General features: G+C 38.2%; 1 protein-coding gene across 1 annotated transcript; it reads left to right on the top strand.

The window, feature by feature from the left end:
- Positions 1-15041: 15041 nt before the first annotated feature.
- LOC138086238 (olfactory receptor 7A17-like) lies at positions 15042-16052 on the top strand. The gene has a single exon (XM_068981035.1). It carries the CDS (start codon positions 15042-15044, stop codon positions 16050-16052), a length of 1011 nt encoding a protein of 336 aa, XP_068837136.1.
- The last annotated feature ends 5834 nt before the right edge of the window (positions 16053-21886 follow it).

Genomic DNA, 21886 nt, shown 5'->3' with positions numbered 1-21886 from the left:
ATACCTACTTTGTTGAGCGTTTTCATTATAAATGTTTAGCTTTCCAAAAGTTTTTCTGCATCTATTCAGATGATCCTATGACTTTTATTCTTCTCTTTGTTAACTAGAAATATCACATTTTTCATTCTGTGGATATTTAACCATCCTTGTATCTCTGGGGTAAATCTCAGTCGGCCATGATGTATAATTCTTTCAACATATTGAATTTGTTTCACTAGTATTTTGTTGAGGATTTTTGCCATTATTTTCATTGGTGCAATTGATCTGTCATTTCCTTTTTTGTGGTGTCCTTGGCTGGTCGAATAATGAAGTTATAAAATTCTCAGAAATCAATGAATTAAAAATGATATGCAAACCGGAATTTTCACTCAGAAGATCTAAAACTACCTGCACCTGACTTGCACAGGTCCATAGCCTTGCTACTCAAAAAGGGGTCCACAGATTAAGACCTGTAGCATCAACATCACCCAGAAGATTCTTTTGATTTTCAGAATAACTGGGCCCTCCATGTCCTGATGATTCAGAACCTGCATTACAACTACAACCATGGGTGTTACCTATGCATGTTGAAATTGAACAAATTCTGGTTTTCTCACCTCCTCATGTTGACAGCTGGGGCTAGATAGTTATTTGTATTAGGTATTGTTGGTGTTCAGCAGCAGTCCTTCAAGCACTGATGAATATTCCCAGGGGCAATATAATCTCTGATTGAGAACATTGGCCTGCAGCTTGGGCTTCCCAGGTGGTGCTAGTGGTAAAGAACCTGCCTGCCAATGCAGGAGACAAAAGAGATGTAGGTTCAATCCCTGGGTCAGGAAGATCCCCTGGAGGAGGGCATGGTAACTCACTCCAATATTCTTGCTTGGAGAATCCCAGGGACAGAGGAGCCCAGGGGCTAAAGTCCATAGGGTCGCAAAGAGTTGGACACAGCACACACACATGGCCTACAGCTTGAAAAATAGAAGTATCCAGACAGAATTCCAATTAAGGCCCTTTCCTTACTCAGTTTGAATCTTTAGGTGGATCATTAAATTCCCTTAAACACATTATTGCAGTGTGGGACAGTGTTCATAATGTTATAATACTACTTCATATCATAAACTTTTCTAAAATTTATGTCAGGCAATGCCTGTAAGACCCAAAGCCCAGGCTAAATAGCATTAAAAAGTCTGCATATATTTTTATAATTAAGAAATATCTTATATTGAGTGACTAAATGATGGCTCTTAACTTATGATTTGGTATGAAATCCCTAGTGTTTTGAACAAATGTGTTAGGAAGCCATTGAATGGGATGCCAAGATTAAATATCAGATGAACACAGTTATCCCTCTTGTTGAAAAGGGAAGAATAATTTTCTGAAGCTGAAAAGGCTATGTACCAACCACAAATTAGTCTTTTAAGCATCTAAGAGACTTAGTCCTGATAGGTTCCTTAGTCTCATTCTTTGGAGAAAACATTACTTAACGGTTGAGATGGTGTTCATGGTTAGATCTGAAAAACAAAGACAAGCAGTAATAAAAACTGGGTTCACTTGACCTCTAACCGGACCTCTTGGGATCAGAGAATCATTTGGAAAAAGTCGCCCTTTGGTCTTTTCCAGAGGCCCAGAGGGAAAACAGGTACTTAGAAGTTGTAGTAACGGGAAGAAAATGTGCTTAATGAGCAGGCATAGAGAGTTATTAATGTCTCCTTTGTTGCATTCCCTTAGTGTTTGCATCCCTAAGCTGGAGAAGACATGATATTTGTTTCCTAAGTCTGGATCAGGATTCAGTGCTTTAATACTCTGCAGTCTTGTCTGGTGACAGAGCTTAGTCTTCATCATCAACAATCCAAGAATTAGTTCAGCTTTCACAAGTAACCTGCCTCTCAGAAACCCCATCTAGGTAAGTCTGAGAACACAGGAAGTGCTCCATAAAAGATTCAGAGAAAAGGAAACTTGCAAACATTTATCTAAAGCCAAATGAGAGCCTAATCAGCCTAGCCCAGAGATGAGTAATTACTGTTTTTGTACTCATGATTAACTAATCATATGTAATTGATTTATTTAATATGTTAATAAGGATGTGTCTGTTTGACTCTACGATGCAAGCTGACAAGTGATGGGAATGGAGGTCCAATTCAATGACCTTGTAAATAAGTGAGATAAAATAGTTCCAGTAAAATTAAAACATATATGAGTTCTACTGTTCAGAGAAGGAGGAAAGTGTAACATATGTAGAAGACTGCAGCAAATTATGGCTATTATTTTTTAGTTTCTAAGTTGGGGTGTTTTTAAGCATGTTCCGTATTCACTTAAAAGATCCAGACCAAAAGAGGTAGATATTACTGCAACAGCGGTTTATGAGAATCTATTTCAGAGTATCTTCTCTCATGCTGTGTATTCATATGAAAAGACATATTTAATAAGTCTGAAGAGGAATATTAAATACTTTTCCTTTGCAGGAATTTCATTACTAGCAAGCCTGCATTTTGGAGAAGGGGTTGTTACTACACATTTACATTCTCTATTGCAAATGGAATGTGAAAGTCATTTGCCCAGTTTATATATAAGAGTCTGAGTTTTTAAATTTGTTTTTTATTCTGCATCCAAAGGAAAAAAATATTTTCCACTAACTTTGCTGTTTGGCATAAATTCTTATACATACATACACACACACACACACACACACACACACACACACATATGCATTGGGGGTAATGTGTCAATATATATATATTTTGCTTAATCAGTTCTATTAGTCCATCATGTCATATTCTCCCATATTACGTTTCATACAGGGAAACTTTTTCTATATCCTCTGTTGTAATAACAACCTCTATACATGTTATATTCTTATTTCACATTGGTCTTTCCATATTAGTAGCTTTTTGACTTTTGCGATTAGATGTTTTCATGATAGCAATCATCTTCTCCCCTCTTATGGAAGACATTCTTTTGCATTCAGATAACTACTGCTTTTTTTTTTTCATAAGCATACTGGAATTGCTTATCTTTTTACTGATAGGAATTATGTTTACATACTGTTTCTTCTGCTTTGCAAAAATTGTAGCTTTATATATATATTTCTTATTTACAGGTCTTTGCCATTATAATCTTCAATTAGAGGCCCATGTGATGTGATTAAAATTTTTTATTTTATACATCTTATTCCATAAGTCAGTCTTAAGATTTTTATTAAATATCATTTAATACAATTGTGTGAAACCACTAGTCTTTTCCTGGTTGTATTTTCCTTGCAATTGTTTTTATTTTATGGATTTTTATTTCTTTAATATTTTTTCTGTATAAATGCACTCACTTTGAAAACACAAAATGGAGCAAAATATGAAGTCCCTGTTCCTTTGGATCTTAAATCATAATGGAAAAGGCCTATTACAAGAATCTAAATGAACGAATGTGATATACTTTCCTCAGAGATAAATCATGTTTAAAAAGATAAATTTTCATGGTCTGTGTAGGAGGTGCATGATGTAGAGAAGCCTCTGCGTGTTGGACAAGGAACAGAACCAGATCTAGAGTTTACCCATTAGAAATAACAAGAGGTCAAAGCCAAAGTTCAGTAATAACACAGAAAATAATGTCACAAGGGAAAATGAAAGGAGGGCCAGCACATCTGCTATTGCACAATACTTAAAAAAATGTGTGGTCAAATAAGCATGCACTGGAGAAGGAAATGGCAACCCACTCCAGTGTTCTTGCCTGGAGAATCCCAGGGACTGGGAGCCTGGTGGGCTGCTGTCTATGGGGTGGCACAGAGTCGGACACGACTGAAGTGACTTAGCAGCAGCAGCAGCAAGCATGGATATATATAGGAATCACAGTTAGATCCAGAGAATGAGGCAGATCCCATGGTGAGGCAACTGAAGCAATAAAAGCTCAGACTGTTGTTTCTTGAGAGTGAGGTGATTTCAGCACCCACACTGCTACCTGTTCTCTCTGCAACCAGGCTTTTCTGTCGGGCTTTTCATTCATGCTACTTCCTCCTCATTAGCGGGACTTCCCTTTTAAGCTATTCTTGCCTTTACTGCAGTGGGTTCTAGATGTTTTCAACTATGTATCAAATCCGTGCCTTTATTTTGTGATCCAGAATGCGTGTGTGCTAAGTCACTTCAGTCGTGTCTGACTCTTTGTGACCTATGGACCATAGCCACCAGGCTCCTCCATCTGTGGGATTCTCCAGGCAAGAATACTGGGGTGGGTTGCCATGCCCTTCTCCAGGGAATCTTCCCAACCCAGGGATCAAACCAGTGTCTCTTACATCTCCTGTATTGGAAGGCAGGCTCTTTACCACTGGGCTTCCCAAGTGAGCACTACCTGGAAAGCCCATGATCCAGGATGCACATTCACAAAAACACTGAAGAATAAAACACAAGCACATACACGTACACTCACACACAACTGAACAAAGTACCATGAAAGAATTTTGCATGGAGCTTTACTATGTCTTCCCTGATAGCTCAGTTGGTAAAGAGTCTGCCTGCAGTGTGGGAAACCAGGTTGAATCCCAGGGAAGGGAAGATCCCCTGGAGAAGGAAATGGCAACCCACTCCAGTATTCTTGCCTGGAGAATTCCACGGACAGAGGAGCCTAGTGGGCTGCAGTTCGTGGGGTCACAAAAAGTCGGACACAACTGACTAACACTTTCACTTACTGTGTATGATGTTCACTGAGTTTTTCACTCCATTCTAGTGAATTCTTAGAAACCAGAGTCTGAAACCCTAATGGGTCTCAGTGGTAGAATGTGGAAAACATTCCTCTGATGTATTCTGTACTCCTATGTTAGAACATTTGGCTCTCTGTATCTTTGGGTTCTACATCTGTGGATTCATCCAGCTACAGATTAGAAATAGCCCCAAAACATCCAGAGAGTTCCAAAAAGTAAATATGAATTTGAGATACACCACTATGATAAACTTTTCTGTTCACTACATCCCAATGAACTATTTTATATAGCTGGAAGTTTGCACCTTTTAACTCCCTTACCCACTTTGCTCCTCAATCTTCTCTGGAGACCATCAATATTTTTCTGTTTCTATCATAATGTTTTCTGTTTGTTTGTCTGGTCTGAGTTTTTTTGTTGTTGTTGTTATTTTAGATTCCACATGTAAGTGATACTATGCAGTGTCTGTCTTTCTCTGTCTGACCTTTTCACTTAACATAAAACAGTCAAGGTCCATCTGTGCTATCACAAAAAGCAATATTTCATTACTTTTTATGGCCAAATTAAAAAGGCATAGCTTCTTTATTCATTCATCCATTGAGAATTGTATTAAATAAGAAGGTGGTTTTGGGTAACAAACAGTTTAATAATATTCATTATTTCAGTTACAAGTGGGGTATGTCTTTCCATTTATTTGTGTCTTCTTACAGTTTTATCATCAGTCTCTTATACTTTTCAGAGTATAGGTCTTATGACTCCCCAGTTAAATTTGTTCTTAGGTGTTTTATTTTTTTTGATACAACTGTAAAGGGATTACTTCTTAATTTCTATTTTGATAGTTTGTGGTCAATGTATAGAAATGCAGCAGGTTTGCAACTGATTTTCTGTTCTGCATTTGGTTGAATTCATTTATGTTTCACAGTTTTTGGTGGCACCTAGAATTTTGTAAACATAAAGTTGTTTCTTCTATAAATGGTTACAATTTTATGTCTTCTTTCCAATTTAAAGGCATTTTATCTACCCCTTGCACTATTTCTTTAGTTGGAACTTCAAATACTATTTTGAATAAAAATGGCAAGAGAAAAGACAATATATAGAATTGAAAAATTGTAGAACTTAAATATAAGGGGTTAGTATAAAAATGTGTAAAGAACTCATATAATCCAATAGATAAAAAATAATAACTCAGGCTTCCAGTTCAAGATGGTGGAGTAGAAGGACATGTGCTCATCTCCTCCTTCAAGAGCACCAAAATCACACCTGGCTGTTGAACAACCATCAACAAGAGGAGCTGGGACCTACCAAAAAAGATACCCCACATCCAAAGACAAAGAAGAAACCACAGTAAGATGGTAGGAGGGGCACAATCATGATAAAATCAAATTCCATACACACCAGATATACTGGAGAACAATAGTACCAAAGAAGTTCTCCCACTGTTATGAAGGTTCTGAACCCCATATCAAGCTTCCAGCCTGGGGATCCAACAAAGGAACTGGGACTTCCCAAGGAATCTGACCTTGAAGGCCAGTGGGATTTGATTACATGACTTCCACAGGAGTGGGGGAAACAGAGACTCCAGTCTTGGAGGGCAGAAATAAAACCTTGCATGCAGCAAGACTCAGAGGAAAGGAGCAGCGACTCCACAGGAGACTGAACCAAAGCTATCTGCTGGGGTTGGAGGGTCTCCTGTGGAGGTGTGGTTCAGCAGGGGCTCACCACAGGGATGGGGGCAGCAGAAGTCTGGGAAGGTCCCCCTTGGTGTAAACCATAGAGCCCATAGACCTGAGGACTGGGTAACCTCAGGTCAAAAAAGTACCAGGGAAGGTGTACAACCCCACCCATCAGCAGATGATTGGATGAAAGTTTTACTGAACAAGCCCCTGCCCACCAGAGCAAGACCCAGTTTTTCCCATCACCAGTCCCTCCCATCAGGAAACTATACCCAAGCTTCTTAACCTCCTCCAGCAGAGGGCAGACAGAAGAAGCAAGAGAAGCACAGTCCCACAGAAACTAAAACAGAAACCACATTGTAGAAAGTTATGTCCCAGATGAAGGGAAAAGATAAAACCCCAGGAAAACAACTAAATGAAGTGGAGATAGGCAACCTTCCAGTAAAAGAATTCAGAATAATGATAGTGAAGATGATTCAAGATATCAGAAAAAGAACGGAGGCAAAGATTGAGAAGATGCAAGAAATGTTTACCAAAGACCTAGAAGAACTAAAGAGCAAACACACAGAGATGAATAGTACACTAGAAGGAATCCATGGCAGAATAACTGAGGCAGGAGAATGGATCAATGACATGGAGTACAGAATGGTGGAAATCACTGCCTCAGAACAAAATACAGAAAAAAGAATGAAAAGAAATAAAGACAGCCTAAGAGATCTCTGTGACAACATTAAATGCACCAGCATTCACATTATTGGTTTCCCGGAGGAGATGAGAGAAAGAAAGGACCTGAGAACATATTTGAAGATATGGTAGCTCAAAACTTCCTGAACATGGGAAATGAAAGAGTCAACCAACTCCAGGAAGCACAGAGAGTCCCAGGAAAGATAAATCCAAGGAGGAACACACTGAGACACATTGTAATCAAACTGAAAAAAAGTACAGACAGAGATAAAATATTAAAAGCACAAGGGAAAAACAACAAATAACATATGAGGGAACTCCCATCAGGCTGTCAGCTAATTTCTCAACAGAAACTCTATAAGCCAGAAGGGAATGGCATGATGTATTTAAAGTGATGAAAGGGAAGAACCTAGCACCAAGAATACTCTACTCAGCAAGACTCTCCTTCAGATTTCTTGGAGAAATCAAAAAGTTTGCAGAAGAGCAAAAGCTAAGCGAATTCCATACCAGCAAACCAACTTTACAACAAATACTAAAAGAACTTCTCTGGGCAGGAGGAAAAGACCTGCCTACAGAAAATAAACCCAAAACAATTAAGAAAATGGTAATAGGATCATACATATTGATAATTACCTTAAATGTAAATGAGTCAAATGCACCAACCAGCTGGCTGAGCAGATGAAAACATATGCATATACGCACTTCCACTTACCTCATCACTCTGCTTGACACCCCAAATTGTATGTAGTTATTTTATATTGTTTTGTATTGTTAGGTTAATCATGTTCCTATTATGGCTTGCAATTATAATTATCTTTTATTTTTTGTGAGGCTATTGATTGTGAAAACTGATGAACATCTTTCTTTATTATGATTATGTAACTATTATTCACGTCATATCATTGTATCATGATTGGTCAACAGAAAAATAACAGAATTCTTTATCACCAAAGCTATCATTTAACAGAAAAACCTGTAATCACTTTCTAAAATCCAGATGTATATCAGAATTACCTTGGAAGTTTTTGAAAAATACAAATTCCCAGATATTGTTTTTTTCCTCCATATTACCAGATATATTTCTAATGAGCAGTCATGTTTAAAAACAGCTGGACTATATGAGGATCTTTTACTTTTAGCTAGTTTGTTTCTCTTTTTCTATTTCATATTCAGTACTCCCTTTTAATTCATGTTTTCCAATTTCTCCATCTCTTCATTTTGTTTTTTAGGTTCTTTCTCAAGACTTTATCAAGCATAGTAGAAAAGTTTTTGTATAAATATATATAATACATATAATATACATTTTTTAGAAAACATGAAGTTTTGCCTAACTAAAATATTTATGACATTTTGATTCCGCTTGTTTGACTTAGTATGAATAGAATTCTAGATTTCTAATTTAAAAAAATATACAATAAGCAACAAAGGTTTACTGTATAGCACAGGGAACTATAGTCCATATCTTGTAATAAGCTATAGTGGAAAATAATTTCAATAATAATATATGTGTATATGTATAACCAAGTCACACACACACCAAAAAAACCCCTCTACTTTTTGAAATTAAGTAACATTTGCCTTTTTGCCAGTTTTTCTAAATGTCCTATGGACATCTAATAACAATGTATGAGACACAAAATTTTGAAAATATTTCTGTAGGATATAAGGTAAATAGAAATAGAAATCTATTATATTTAAATTATTAATGACATCATTCAAGATGCTCCTGTTCTTATTTTTCTGTACTTGATAAAACATTCTCAGAGAAATGTATGTCTCACTATGATGATATATTTTTTCTTTTCTCTTGCATTTCTTCTAATTTTTGCTTTATTTATCTGTTTCTTTGTTGTTAGGTGTCTAATGGTTTATGATGTCTATCTTCTTTGTGAATTGTACCTTTTATCATTAAAAATATTCCCCTTTGTTTCATTTTAAAATGAATAAATTAATTTTTTAAAGTTATGAGGAATGGAGATATATTTTTGATGGAAAAATAGGACAAAATTTTGGCATGAATTAAAATTGGTTATTTGAGAATGGGGAAAAGGAAGACCAGGATAAAATTGTAGAAGAATTTGGAAAGGAAATCTTGGGGGGAAATGTATGCTTTTTCAAGTTGGCTAAGATTAAAGTGCACTTAGTTTTATTTTTTTTATTTTATTTTTTTTAGAATGTACTGCCTACATTCTTTTTACTTATTTTTTAATATAAATTTATTTATTTTAATTGGAGGCTAATTGCTTTACAATATTGTATTGGTTTTGCTATACATTGACATGAATCTGGAATGTTGATAATCATAAATTTTAATGTAATCAAAAGTACAGTGATGCAATATTAGAATTTGGTTTTCTCTGCTGAAATAGCAAATTTTGTTGGATTTTTTAATCTGTTCTGAATAGGAAACTGTAAACAAAAGTACTCTCTCTTTGTTTTTTGCCTTTTAAATGATGTCAAAAAAACAAAAGATTCTGTTTTAACAAAACAAAAATGGGCAAAGCATTAGACATTTTTTCAAGGAAGATATATGAAACTCCAACAAGTACATGAAAAAATGTTCAGCATCACTAGTCATTAGGGAAATTAAAACTCAGAGATAGCACCTCACATCTTTTTGAATGGTCATCTTCAAGAAAGTATAGTTTAAAAATGTTAGCTTGTGCGTGGGTTAAAGGGAAAACTTGTGCACCTTTAGTGAGACTGTAAATTCTAACAAGCACAATACTATGGGAAACAGTATGGAGGACCCTCAAAATATTAAAAATAGAAATAATATATGATCCAGCAGCTCTAATTCTGAGAAAATATCTAAGGAAACAAAAATAATCTCTTAAAATATATCTGCACCCTTATGTTTATAGCAACATTATTCACAATAGCCAAGACATGGAAAACAACCTCAGTATCTATGGATGGATGAATGGATAAAGAGTTTGAGATGCATGTATACAATGGAATGCCACTTAGTCATAAAAAACTAAGAAATTTGATGATTTACGACAATATGAATGGACCATAAAGTTATTATGCTAAGTGAAAGAATTATGCTAAGTGAAAGAATTCAAAGAGAGAAGACAAATACTGTATGATGTCACTCATACATGGAAATGTAAAAAATTGAAAAAAAAAACATAGAAAAAGAAAATAGACTTTTTTTTTCAGAAGTAGCGAGTTTAGGCTGGGGAAAATGAAAGGTTATCAAAAGACACAAACTTCCAGATCTGAGAGGTTATTGGCAGGTGGATTTTTTTACCACTGAACCACAAGGGAAACCCCAGTTCACAATACATGTAAACTAAATCTTCATGTTGTGCACTTAAACTTATTCAGTGATATATGTCAATTATTTTCCAATGAAACTAGAAAAAATAAACAGATCTTACCATGAATTTTTTAAGTGGTGAGAGTAGACACCCTTGCTTTTCTTGTTCTTGATCATCATAAAAGAAAAGCTTTTTATGTTTCTTCATTGAATATGGAATTAGCTGTGGTATAATATATGGCCTGTATTATGTTGAGGTTTGTTATTTCTTTACCCAATTTGTTAAGAGTTTTTATAATAAAGGGATGCTGAATTTTGTCAAATGCTCTTTCTGCAACAATTGATATGGGCCTATGATTTTAATCTTCACTTTATTAATGTAGTTTATCACATTCATTGAGTCACAGATATTGAATGCTTGCATCCCTGAAATAAGTCTCATTTGATTATGAGACTTTTTAATGTGTTCTTAAATTAGGTTTGATAATATTTTATTGAGGATTTTTGCATCTATCTTGATCAGGGATATTAGTCTGTAATTTTCTTGTGGAGCTCTTGTCTGGTTTTGGTATTAGGAAAAGCTGGCCTCATAAAGTAAGTTTGGAAGAGTTTTTCCCTCACTTAATTTCAATACTTTGTGAAGATTCATATTAATTCTTCTTAATATGTGATAGAATTCACCAGTAAAGCCATTTTTTCCTGAAAAAATGTTTTGTTGGGAGATTATTTCTCATGGATTCAATATCCTTACTAGTAATTGATCTATTTCTCACTGATTCAATCTCCTTACTAGTAACTGATCTCTTCAGATTTTTCCTTTCATAATGATTTAGTTTCGGTAAATTACATTTTTCTAAAAATTTATCTGCTTTTTTCTAGATTGTCCAATTTGTTCACATATAACTCTTCATAAAGGTCCTTTATAATCCTTTGTATTTCTCTGGTATCAGTAATAACATCTCTTGTTTCTGATTTTATTTGAGTCCTAGGCATTCCTTTTGCCAAGCATGCGCGCACACACACACACACACACACACACACACAAATTTTCACCTCCCTCCCTCCCTTACTTGAAGTCACTTTTCATATATCATCTTGTTTTTAGGTCTTGCATGCTGCTGCTGCTAAGTTACTTCAGTCGTGTCTGACTCTGTGCGACCCCATAGACAGCAGCCCACCAGGCTCCCCGTCCCTGGGATTCTCCAGGCAAGAACACTGGAGTGGGTTGCCATTTCCTTCTCCAGTGCAAAAAAGTGAAAATGAAGTCGTTTAGTCGTGTCCAAACCTCAGCGACCCCATGGACTGCAGCCTTCCAGGCTCCTCCGTCCGTAGGATTTTCCAGGCAAGAGTACTGGAGTGGGGTGCCATTGCCTTCTCTTGCATAAATACCCATAAAAATTAACTGTACTATTCACTCACTCATGTTCACCTGCTTTACCTTTCTTCATAACACCTATTCTGTCTGAAAAGGTATATACTTTTCTTATTTGCTCTGTGTGGATCACAATAAGATGGAAAATTCTGAGAGAGGTGGGAATACCAGACCACCTGACCTGCCTCTTGAGAAATCTGTATGCAGGTCAGGAAGCAACAGTTAGAACTTGACATGGAACAACAGACTGGTTCCAAATAGGAAAAGGAGTACATCAAGGCTGTATATTGTCACCCTGCTTATTTAACTTATATGAGAGTACATCATGAGAAACACTGGACTGGAAGAAATGCAAGCTGGAATCAAGATTGCCGGGAGAAATATCCATAACCTCAGATATGCAGAGGACACCACCCTTATGGCAGAAAGTGAAGAGGAACTAAAAAGCCTCTTGATGAATGTGAAAGAGGAGAGTGAAAAAGTTAGCTTAAAGCTCAACATTCAGAAAACGAAAATCATGGCATCTGGTCCCATCACTTCATGGGAAATAGATGGGGAAACAGGGGAAACAGTGGAAACAGTGTTAGACTTTATTTTTGGGGGGCTCCAAAATCACTGCAGATGGTGATTGCAGCCATGAAATTAAAAGACACTTACTCCTTGGAAGAAAAGTTATGACCAACCTAGATAGCATATTCAAAAGCAGAAACCTTACTTTGCTGACTAAGGTCCATCTAGTCAAGGCTATGGTTTTTCCAGTAGTCACGTATGGATGTGAGAGTTGGACTGTGAAGCTGAGCACCAAAGAACTGATGCTTTTGAACTGTGGTGTTGGAGAAGACTCTTGAGAGTCCCTTGGACTGCAAGAGATCAAACCAGTCCATTCTAAAGGAGATCAGCCCTGGGATTTCTTTGGAAGGACTGATGCTAAAGCTGAAACTCCAGTACTTTGGCCACCTCATGCGAAGAGTTGACTCACTGGAAAATACTGTGATGCTGGGAGGGATTGGGGGCAGAAGGAGAAGGGGATGACAGAAGATGAGATGGCTGGATGGCATCACGGACTCGATGGATGTGAGTCTGAGTGAACTCTGGGAGTTGGTAGTGGACAGGGAGGCCTGGCGTGCTGCGGTTCATGGAGTCACAAAGAGTCGGACACGACTGAGCGACTGAAATGAACTGAACTGAACTGAACTGAACCAGGCTTAGGCTTCCCAGGTTGCTCAAGTGGTAAAGAATCTGCCTGCAATACAGGAGACCTGCATTCAATTCCTGAGTTGGGAAAATCCCTTGAAGAAGGGTATGGCAACCCACTCCAGTATTCTTGTCTAGAGAATTCCAAGGAAAGAGGAGCCTGGTGGGCTACAGTCAATGTGGTCTCAAAGAGTCAGACACAGCTGAGCACACATACAACTTTATCATTTGTTTAAACAGTTTTTGTCCATTTTCCTCTATCATTGAAATGTAGGGATTTTTGCCTTTCAGCACACTCAGCTATTGCCTAGACAATAAGTTAAACATTGTCAGACCTCAATTCACATCCCTGAAATGCATGAAGAATTTTTCATTAAAACTACAAAATACATGACCTTTTAGGGGTGAAACAGAGGAACAAAAAGTCAATGTCCAAGGTGGCAGAGAAAATGCAATAATAAAAAAGCAGATCCATATGCAAAATATTAAAACAATTTTCTTGACTACAAAACAAGTGTATGCAATACTGTCAGTCAGTCAGTTCAGTTGCTCAGTTGTGTCTGGCTCTTAATGACCCCATAGACTGCCATCATCAACTCCTGGAGCTTACTCAAACTCATGTCCATTGAGTTGGTGATGCCATCCAACCATCTCATCCTCTGTCAGCCCCTTCTCCTCTGGCCTTCAATCTTTCCCAGCATCAGGGTCTTTTCTAATGAGTCAGTTCTTCGCATCACATGGCCACAGTATCAGAGTTTCAGCTTCAGTATCAGTCTTGCCAATGAATATTCAGGACTGATTTCCTTTAGGATGGACTGGTTCTCCTTGCGGTCCAAGGGACTCTCAAGAGACTTCTCCAACACCACAGTTCAAAAGCATCAATTCTTTGGTGCTCAGCTTTCTTTATAGTCCAATTCTCAGATCCATACATGACTACTGGAAGAATCATAGTTTTGACTAGATGGACCTTTGTTGGCAAGGTAATGTCTCTGCTTTTTAATATGATGTCTAGGTTGGTCATAACTTTTCTTTCAAGGAGCAAGTGTCTTTTAATTTCATGGCTGCAGTCACCATCTGCAGTGATTTTGGAGCCCCCCAAAATAAAGTTTGTCACTGTTTCCATTGTTACCCCATCTATTTGCCATGAAGTGATGGGACTGGATGCTATGATCTTAGTTTTGAATATTGGATTTTAAGCCAACTTTTTCCACTCTCCTCTTTCACTTTTATCAAGAGGCCTTTAGTTCCTCTTTCTGCCATGAAGGTGGTGTCATCTGCATATCTGACATTATTGATATTTCTCCCAGCAATCTTGACTCCAGCTTGTGCTTCATCCAGCCTGGCATTTCACATGATGTACTCTGCATAGAATTTAAAGACGCAGAGTGACAATATACAGCCTTGACATACTCCTTTCCCAATACTCCTTTCCCAACAGAACCAGTCTGTTGTTCCATGTCCAGTTCTAACTGTTGCTTCCTGACCTGCATACAGATTTCTCAAGAGGCAGGTCAGGTGGTCTGGTATTCCCATCTCTTTCAGAATTTTCCACAGAATTTTCCACCAAGGCCTTTGCTGTGATCCATAGTCAAAGGCCTTGGTGTAGTCAATAAAGCAGAAATAGATGTTTTTCTGTAATTCTCTTGCTTTTTCTATGATCCAACGGGTGTTGACAACTTGATCTCTGGTTCCTCTTCCCTTTCTAAATCCAGCTTGAACATCTGGAATTTCATGGTTCACGTACTGTTGAAGCCTGGCTTGGAGAATTTTTAGCATTACTTTGCTAGTGTGTGAAATGAGTGTAATTGTATGGTAGTTTGAATATTCTTTGGCATTGCCTTTCTTTGGGATTGGAATGAAAACTGACCTTTTCCAGTCCTGTGGCCACTGCTGAGTTTTCCAAGTTTGCTGGCATATTAAGTGCAGCACTTTCACCCCATCATCTTTTAGAATTTGAAATAACTCAACTGGAATTCCATCACTTCCACTAGCTTTGTTCGTAGTGATGCTTCCTAAGGCCCCCTTGACTTTGCATTCCAGAATGTCTGACTCTAGGTGAGTGATCACACCATCGTGGTTATCTGGTTCATGAAGATCTTTTTTGTATAGATACAAGTAACTTATGTAATAAAAGTTTGTGTGAATATTAGTAATATTGTTTCCTTCTTTCCTGGAAGTCACTTCAACCACATGGAACCACGTAATGATACACAAATTTCAGAATTTCTCCTTCTGGGATTTTCAGAGGAACCAGAACTTCAGACCCTCATATTTGGGCTTTTCCTCTCCATGTACCTGATCACTGTGTTTGGAAACCTACTCATCATCCTGCTTGTCAGCTCAGACTCCCACCTCCACACCCCCATGTACTTCTTCCTCTCCAATCTGTCCTTTGTAGACATCTGCTTCACCTCCACCACCATCCCAAAGATGCTGTGGAACAACAAAACTCAGAGCAAAGTTATAACCTATGAAGGTTGCATCACACAAATTTATTTTTTCATACTCTCTGGAGTATTGGACATCTTTCTCTTGACTGTAATGGCCTATGACCGGTTTGTGGCCATCTGCCACCCCCTGTATTACACAGTCATTATGAACCCCCGGCTCTGTGTACTGCTAGTTCTGGTGTCCTGGATAGTGTGTATATTGAATTCATTGTTACAAAGTTTAATGTTGTTGCAGCTTTCCTTTTGCACAGATGTGAAAATCGTCCACTTTTTTTGTGACCTCAGTCAACTGATCCAACTTGCCTGTTCTGATACGTTTCTTAATAACATGGTGATGTATTTGGCAAGTGTTCTGTGGGGTGGTGGTCCCCTGGCTGGTATCCTTTACTCTTACTCTAAGATAGTTTCCTCTATACATGGAATGTCGTCGTCTCAAGGGAAGTATAAAGCATTTACTACATGTGCATCTCACCTCTTAATTGTCTCCTTATTTTTTTGTACAAGCCTAGGAGTGTACCTTAGCTCTGCTGCTACCCATGGCTCACAGTCAAGTGCAACAGCCTCAGTGATGTACACTGTGGTCACACCCATGCTGAACCCCTTCATCTATAGTCTGAGGAACAAAGACATAAAGGGGGCTATGAAGAGATTCTTTGTGATGGAAAGTCTTAAAAGGCCAATTGTTCTGGGTCTGGAGAGGTGCCCATGGCTTAAGGGATCAAAGCTTCAGTCAGTAGTTGTGATTCTTTAATCAGATTGTGAAAGTAGAATTTGCTTTTATTATTTTTCTAGAATTTTCATTTTTTCAGCTATTCCATGTAATTTAGTTACTCATTTTATTAAGCTATCTTCTGTCTCAGATATCCAACAGCTTTCCCCTCTTTGTTTCTAAAATATTCCCAAACTTTGATATCAAAAATTGGACATTCCCAAATACTCATGCAACTACTTGGATTTACTAAGAACAATTTCTTCTCAAATGACTAATATCACCCCATGTAATATGTCTTTCAGTTCAGTTCAGTTCAGCTCAGTCACTCAGTCATGTCCGACTCTTTGCGACCCCATAAATCGCAGCACGCCAGGCCTCCCTGTCCATCACCAACTCCCGGAGTTCACTCAAACTCACGTCCATTGAGTTGGTGATGCCATCCAGCCATCTCATCCTCTGTCGGCCCCTTCTACTCCTGCCCCCAATCCCTCCCAGCATCACAGACTTTTCCAATGAGCCAACTCTTTGCATGAGGTGGCCAAAGTACTGGAGTTTCAGCTTTAGCATCAGTCCTTCCAAAGAAATCCCAGGGTTGATCTCCTTCAGAATGGACTGGTTGGATCTCCTTGCAGTCCAAGGGACTCTCAAGAGTCTTCTCCAACACCACAGTTCAAATGCATCAATTCTTTGGCACTCAGTTTTCTTCACAGTCCAACTCTCACATCCATATATGACCACCGGAAAAACCATAGCCTTGACTAGACGGACCTTAGTCAGCAAAGTAATGTCTCTGCTTTTGAATATGCTATCTAGGTTGGTCATAATTTTTCTTCCAAGGAGTAAGCGTCTTTTAATTTCATGGCTGCAATCACCATCTGCAGTGATTTGGGAGCCCAAAAAAATAAAATCTGACACTGTTTCCACTGTTTCCCCATCTATTTCCCATGAAGTGATGGGACCAGATGCCATGATCTTCGTTTTCTGAATGTTGAGCTTGAAGCCAACTTTTTCACTCTCCTCTTTCACTTTCATCAAGAGGCTTTTTAGTTCCTCTTCACTTTCTGCCATAAGGGTGGTGTCATCTGCATATCTGAGGTGATTGATATTTCTCCCGACAATCTTGATTCCAGCTTGTGCTTCTTCCAGCCCAGCATTTCTCATGATGTGCTCTGCATAGAAGTTAAATAAGCAGGGTGACAGCATACAGCCTTGATGTACTCCTTTTCCTATTTGGAAAAGTCTGTTGTTCCATGTCCAGTTCTAACTGTTGCTTCCTGACCTACATATAGGTTTCTCAAGAGGCAGGTCAGGAGGTCTGGTATTCCCATCTTTTCAGAATTTTCCACACTTTTACTAAAAAAAGAATCATCAGATATCACTCCAAAGGAAAAACATGACAAACATGGAAGCTAAGCCATCTTTGTAAGATTATATGAGAGAAAAATCTGAGATCATAGCTTTTCACTTCTGTGTTCAACATTCCTTGTATATCAGATCTTTAACTGGTATTCCTGATATTGTAGACTTTTAAAATACAAGTGTGGTTCACAACAGCTCATTGGGTTTATTTTCCTAATTGATTTTGTTTTCTTATCAGCCTCTATGTCCACATTACCTACCATCGTCACCGGCAAAGCTCATTATTGCATACACATCTGCCAGTGCAGTCTACACAGAAACACAAACTGCAACACAAATCGACTTAAACACAAATTTACTTAATATCACCTTCAAGTCAGGAATGACCTTGAATATAATAAAGTAACTTTAAAAATATACTTTGTATTATTATTTATGACATTTGTTTTCAAGCTGTGCATCTACTCACTGCAGTCTGGAATACTAGCGTCAACGTATCAGGGGACCTACTCACTGAAATGAAGGATTGGTTAATCTGCTTTATGTTTTATTATTGAATTATCTTGCTCTTCCTACTTGAAAACTCAAGGTGAGCCTATAACTATGACTTTTTCCATTGGTCTTAATGAAACATCTCATCAGTTCTAAATGTTGTCATAAGCAAAAAGAGCAGTGAATGGACATCATCATCCACTATATATCTCCCATATACAAATGAACTTCTTCAATTTGCAAGATAAAAACTGATTCATAAGAACATGACTTCCTGCTTAGACCTAAGATTCAGGTTCAGCAATTTTTGTACACAAACACATATGTCCTTGCAAACTTTCCTGAATATTAGGAAAGGAACACCAATGAAGTCCCTTTTTAATATAGTTGTGTGGAAAAAAAACAACTTGGATAAGACAGTAATCAGAAATGCTTTCTTCAAATCTCAGAACATGTGTGGGAAAAAATCATGGTGAAAAATAAGAAGCAGTAGATTATTAGGTTTGCCCTCAGTATCATTCACTTTGATTATTACATTTGCTAGCAGGCTGCATACCCAGTTATCCTACAATAAAATGGTAAAATACAATGCATTTATTATCAAATGAGATGGTATGTTTTGGAGTTGTTTGAAGTTCTACTAGGTTTCTCATGAGTCTGTAATTAGCTGTCAGTCTCTCTATATGTTTCTAAGGCTCATCCATGATCCAGTAGCTGGCTGTAGTGCTTTTGTATTTTAAGTTAAACTGTAGACAGTTCATTCATTTCTCAGTTCAGTTCAGTCATTCAGTCATGTCTGACTCTTTTGACTCCATAGACTGCAGAACACTAGGCGTCTCTGTCATTACAAACTCCCCAAAGTAAAAGTGAAGTGAAAGTGAAAGTCGTGTCTGACTCTTTGCAACCCCATGGACTGTATAGTCCATGGAATTCTCCAGACCAGAATATTGGAGTGGGTAGCCTTTCCCTTCTCCGGGGAATCTTCCCAACCCAGGGATCAAACCCTGGTCTCCCTCATTGCAGGCAGATTCTTTACCAGCTGAGCCACTGGGGAAGCCCAAGAATACTCATGTGGGTAGCCTATCCCTTCTCCAGGGGATCTTCCCAACCCAAGAATCCACCCGGGGTCTCCTGCAGTGCAAGCAGATTCTTTACCAACTAAGCTATCAGGGAAGCCCACAAACTCCTGGAGCTTGCTCAAACTCATGTCCACTCAGTCAGTGATACCATCCAACCATCTTATCCTCTGTCATCCCTTTCTCCTGCCTTCAATCTTTCCCAGCATCAGGGTCTTTTCTATATCTAGGTTAACATAGTTTACAGGAGAAAATGAGTTTATCAAATGTAAATTGTCTTAATTTATTCCACTGCTCCTCTAGTCATTATAATGCTTTCCTTTCTTCCCAGTTAGAAGACATGTCACCCACATTTATTTAGGGTGACTCAGCTACCTGTACTCTAGGTCTGACCCTGAGTCATGCACCATTAGAGATTTTCTTTTTTTAGCTATTTTATTGGGACTGTAACAGGTAATAAATTGAATATATTAAAAATTCACAAGCAATAGAGGAAGTAGAGGGATTAATAAGATGGCAGTATAGAAATTTCCATGTCTGTCCCCTCTAAGAAATGTCAAATAAGAAGAACTATCCATCCACCAAAATATCTTCACAAGAGCAAGGGATTCCAAGTGAGACATTACAGCACTTTGATGAAGCAAAATAATTTTTTAAAGATGCATTGGTTAAGGTAGGAAGGACAATGTCACATTACTGCTGTCATACATGCCTCAAGTCTAGGCATCTCAGTATGGAGAGAGAAACCTCCAAGTGGGAAAAGAAGAGTGAAGTGAGCACTTGAGTTCACCTCAAACTCCAGTTCCAGGCACATACTAGTGCCAGGCTAACTCCCATAAGTCTAGATCTCAGACAAGTCACTGCACCCACAAGCTCCTGGCTCACCCCAACACCCAGCTGGAGCACTCAGTATCCACACAGGCTCCTGCAGACACAGCCCATGCAGGCTCCTGAAGAGACAGGCTTGTGGCCCAACCAAGTAGCCTTGCCCCTGAGATCTAACTTTCAGACTTGGCATGGCACCAACACAGCATATAGCTCCCTGCTGCTGCTGCTGCTTCTAAGTCGCTTCAGTCGTGTCCGACTCTGTGCGATCCCACAGATGGCAGCCCACCAGGCTCTACTGTCCCTGGGATTCTCCAGGCAAGAACACTGGAGCGGGTTGCCATTTCCTTCTCCAATGCAGGAAAGTGAAAAGTGAAAGTGAAGTCACTCAGCCGCGTCCAACTCTTAGCAACCCCATGGACTGCAGCCAACCAGGCTCCTCCGACCATGGGATTTTCCAGGCAAGAGTCCTGGAGTGGGGTGCCACTGCCTTCTCCGATGTAGCTCCCTAGCCTTAGGCAAACTCCCTTGAACTAAAGAGTTTGCCTTCACTAGGACAAGGCCAGCCTCTACCTACTGAGATGTCAAAACCTTCACATGAGTCCCTGGCACCTGGATGACACAACCTGTACCAAGAATCCATGCCCAGCCATACAGAACTACGTGGTACGTTCACCACCACAGATTCAGGTGCCAAGACTACCTCAGTGATTCCAAGATCCAGACCCTGCTCCTTGTGGTTCAGACACTGTACCAGACCCCAGGGAAACAAGAACCAGGCCAACCACTTATTCAAGCTCCAAGCCTGCCCTCTCAAGGACTCCAGAGGCACCTTCACCTTTGGACACCACCAGAGAGCCCACACGGTATCTTTGACAGGCTTGCTGTAGAAGTGCTTTGCATGCAGGCTAAATTTTGAAGAAATGAAATATCTGAACCAACAAATAAAGAGTAAGGAAAATGAATCAATGACCTAAACTTCTCAACAACAACAACAAAATTAAGGGCCCAATGACTTCACTGGTGAATTCTACCAAAAATTTAAAGAACAATTAACACCAATTCTCAAATTCTACTAAATGATTTAAGTGGAAGAAACACTCCAGAATTTATTTTACAAGGCCAGCATTACCCTTATACCAAAGCCAGATAAAGATACTACAGGGAAAAAAGGGATATTAGCTAATATCCCTAATTAATATAGATATATACATTATCAAAAAAAGATACACCACAATGAAACAACTAAGAGACAAAATAAAAGCTAAAAGATAAAACAAACATGATAAGCTTAATAGATGCAGAAGAAAAAAAAACTTCTGGCAAATTTAGCTTCCTGTCTTGATACAAAGTCTCAAAGAATTTGATATAGACGGATTATACTTCAAAATAACAAAGACCATATATGACAAGTCATAGTTAACATCATACTTAACAGCAAAAGTTTCAAATTTTTCTCTCTAAGATGAAGAATAAAACAAGGTTACTTCTCCCACCACTCCACTTTTAGCATAGCACTATAAGTCCTAGCTAGGTCAACCGGAGAAGAAAAAGAATTAAAAACTATCTGAAACCAAAAGGAAGGAATAAAATTGTCTCTGATTGAAGATGATATCATCTTATACATAAATACCTAAATATTCCACCAAAAAGAACTGTTAGAAATAGTAAACAAATTAAGTTTTGGACATAAAGTTAACCTACAAAATCAGCTGCATTATGCACAGCAAAAGAAACAATCAACTAAATGAGGAGTCAACTGACAATAGAAGAAAAGATTTTTAGTCCTTATATCTGATAATGAATTAATATTCAAAATATATCAGGAAATACTGCAACTAAATGAGGAGTCAACTGACAACAGAAGAAAAGAGCTTCGATCCTTATATCTGATAATGAATTAGTATTCAAAATATATCAGGAAACACTGCAACTCAATAGAAAAATGCAGTCCAGTCAGAAAAGAAGATTTAAATAGACATATTCCAAAAAATGACATACGTGTGACAATAAGAACATGGAAAGATCTCAACTTTGCTGTTAGATAAATACAAATCAAAATCACTATGAGATATCACTTTACATCTTTTAGAATGGCTCTTATAAAAAAGAGGAGATAAA

This window comes from Capricornis sumatraensis, chromosome 9 (genome assembly GCF_032405125.1).
Source record: "Capricornis sumatraensis isolate serow.1 chromosome 9, serow.2, whole genome shotgun sequence".
NCBI classification, from domain to species: Eukaryota; Metazoa; Chordata; class Mammalia; order Artiodactyla; family Bovidae; genus Capricornis; species Capricornis sumatraensis.
The sequence above is the reverse complement of the archived record's forward strand: the minus strand, read 5'-3'. Positions and strand labels throughout refer to the sequence as shown.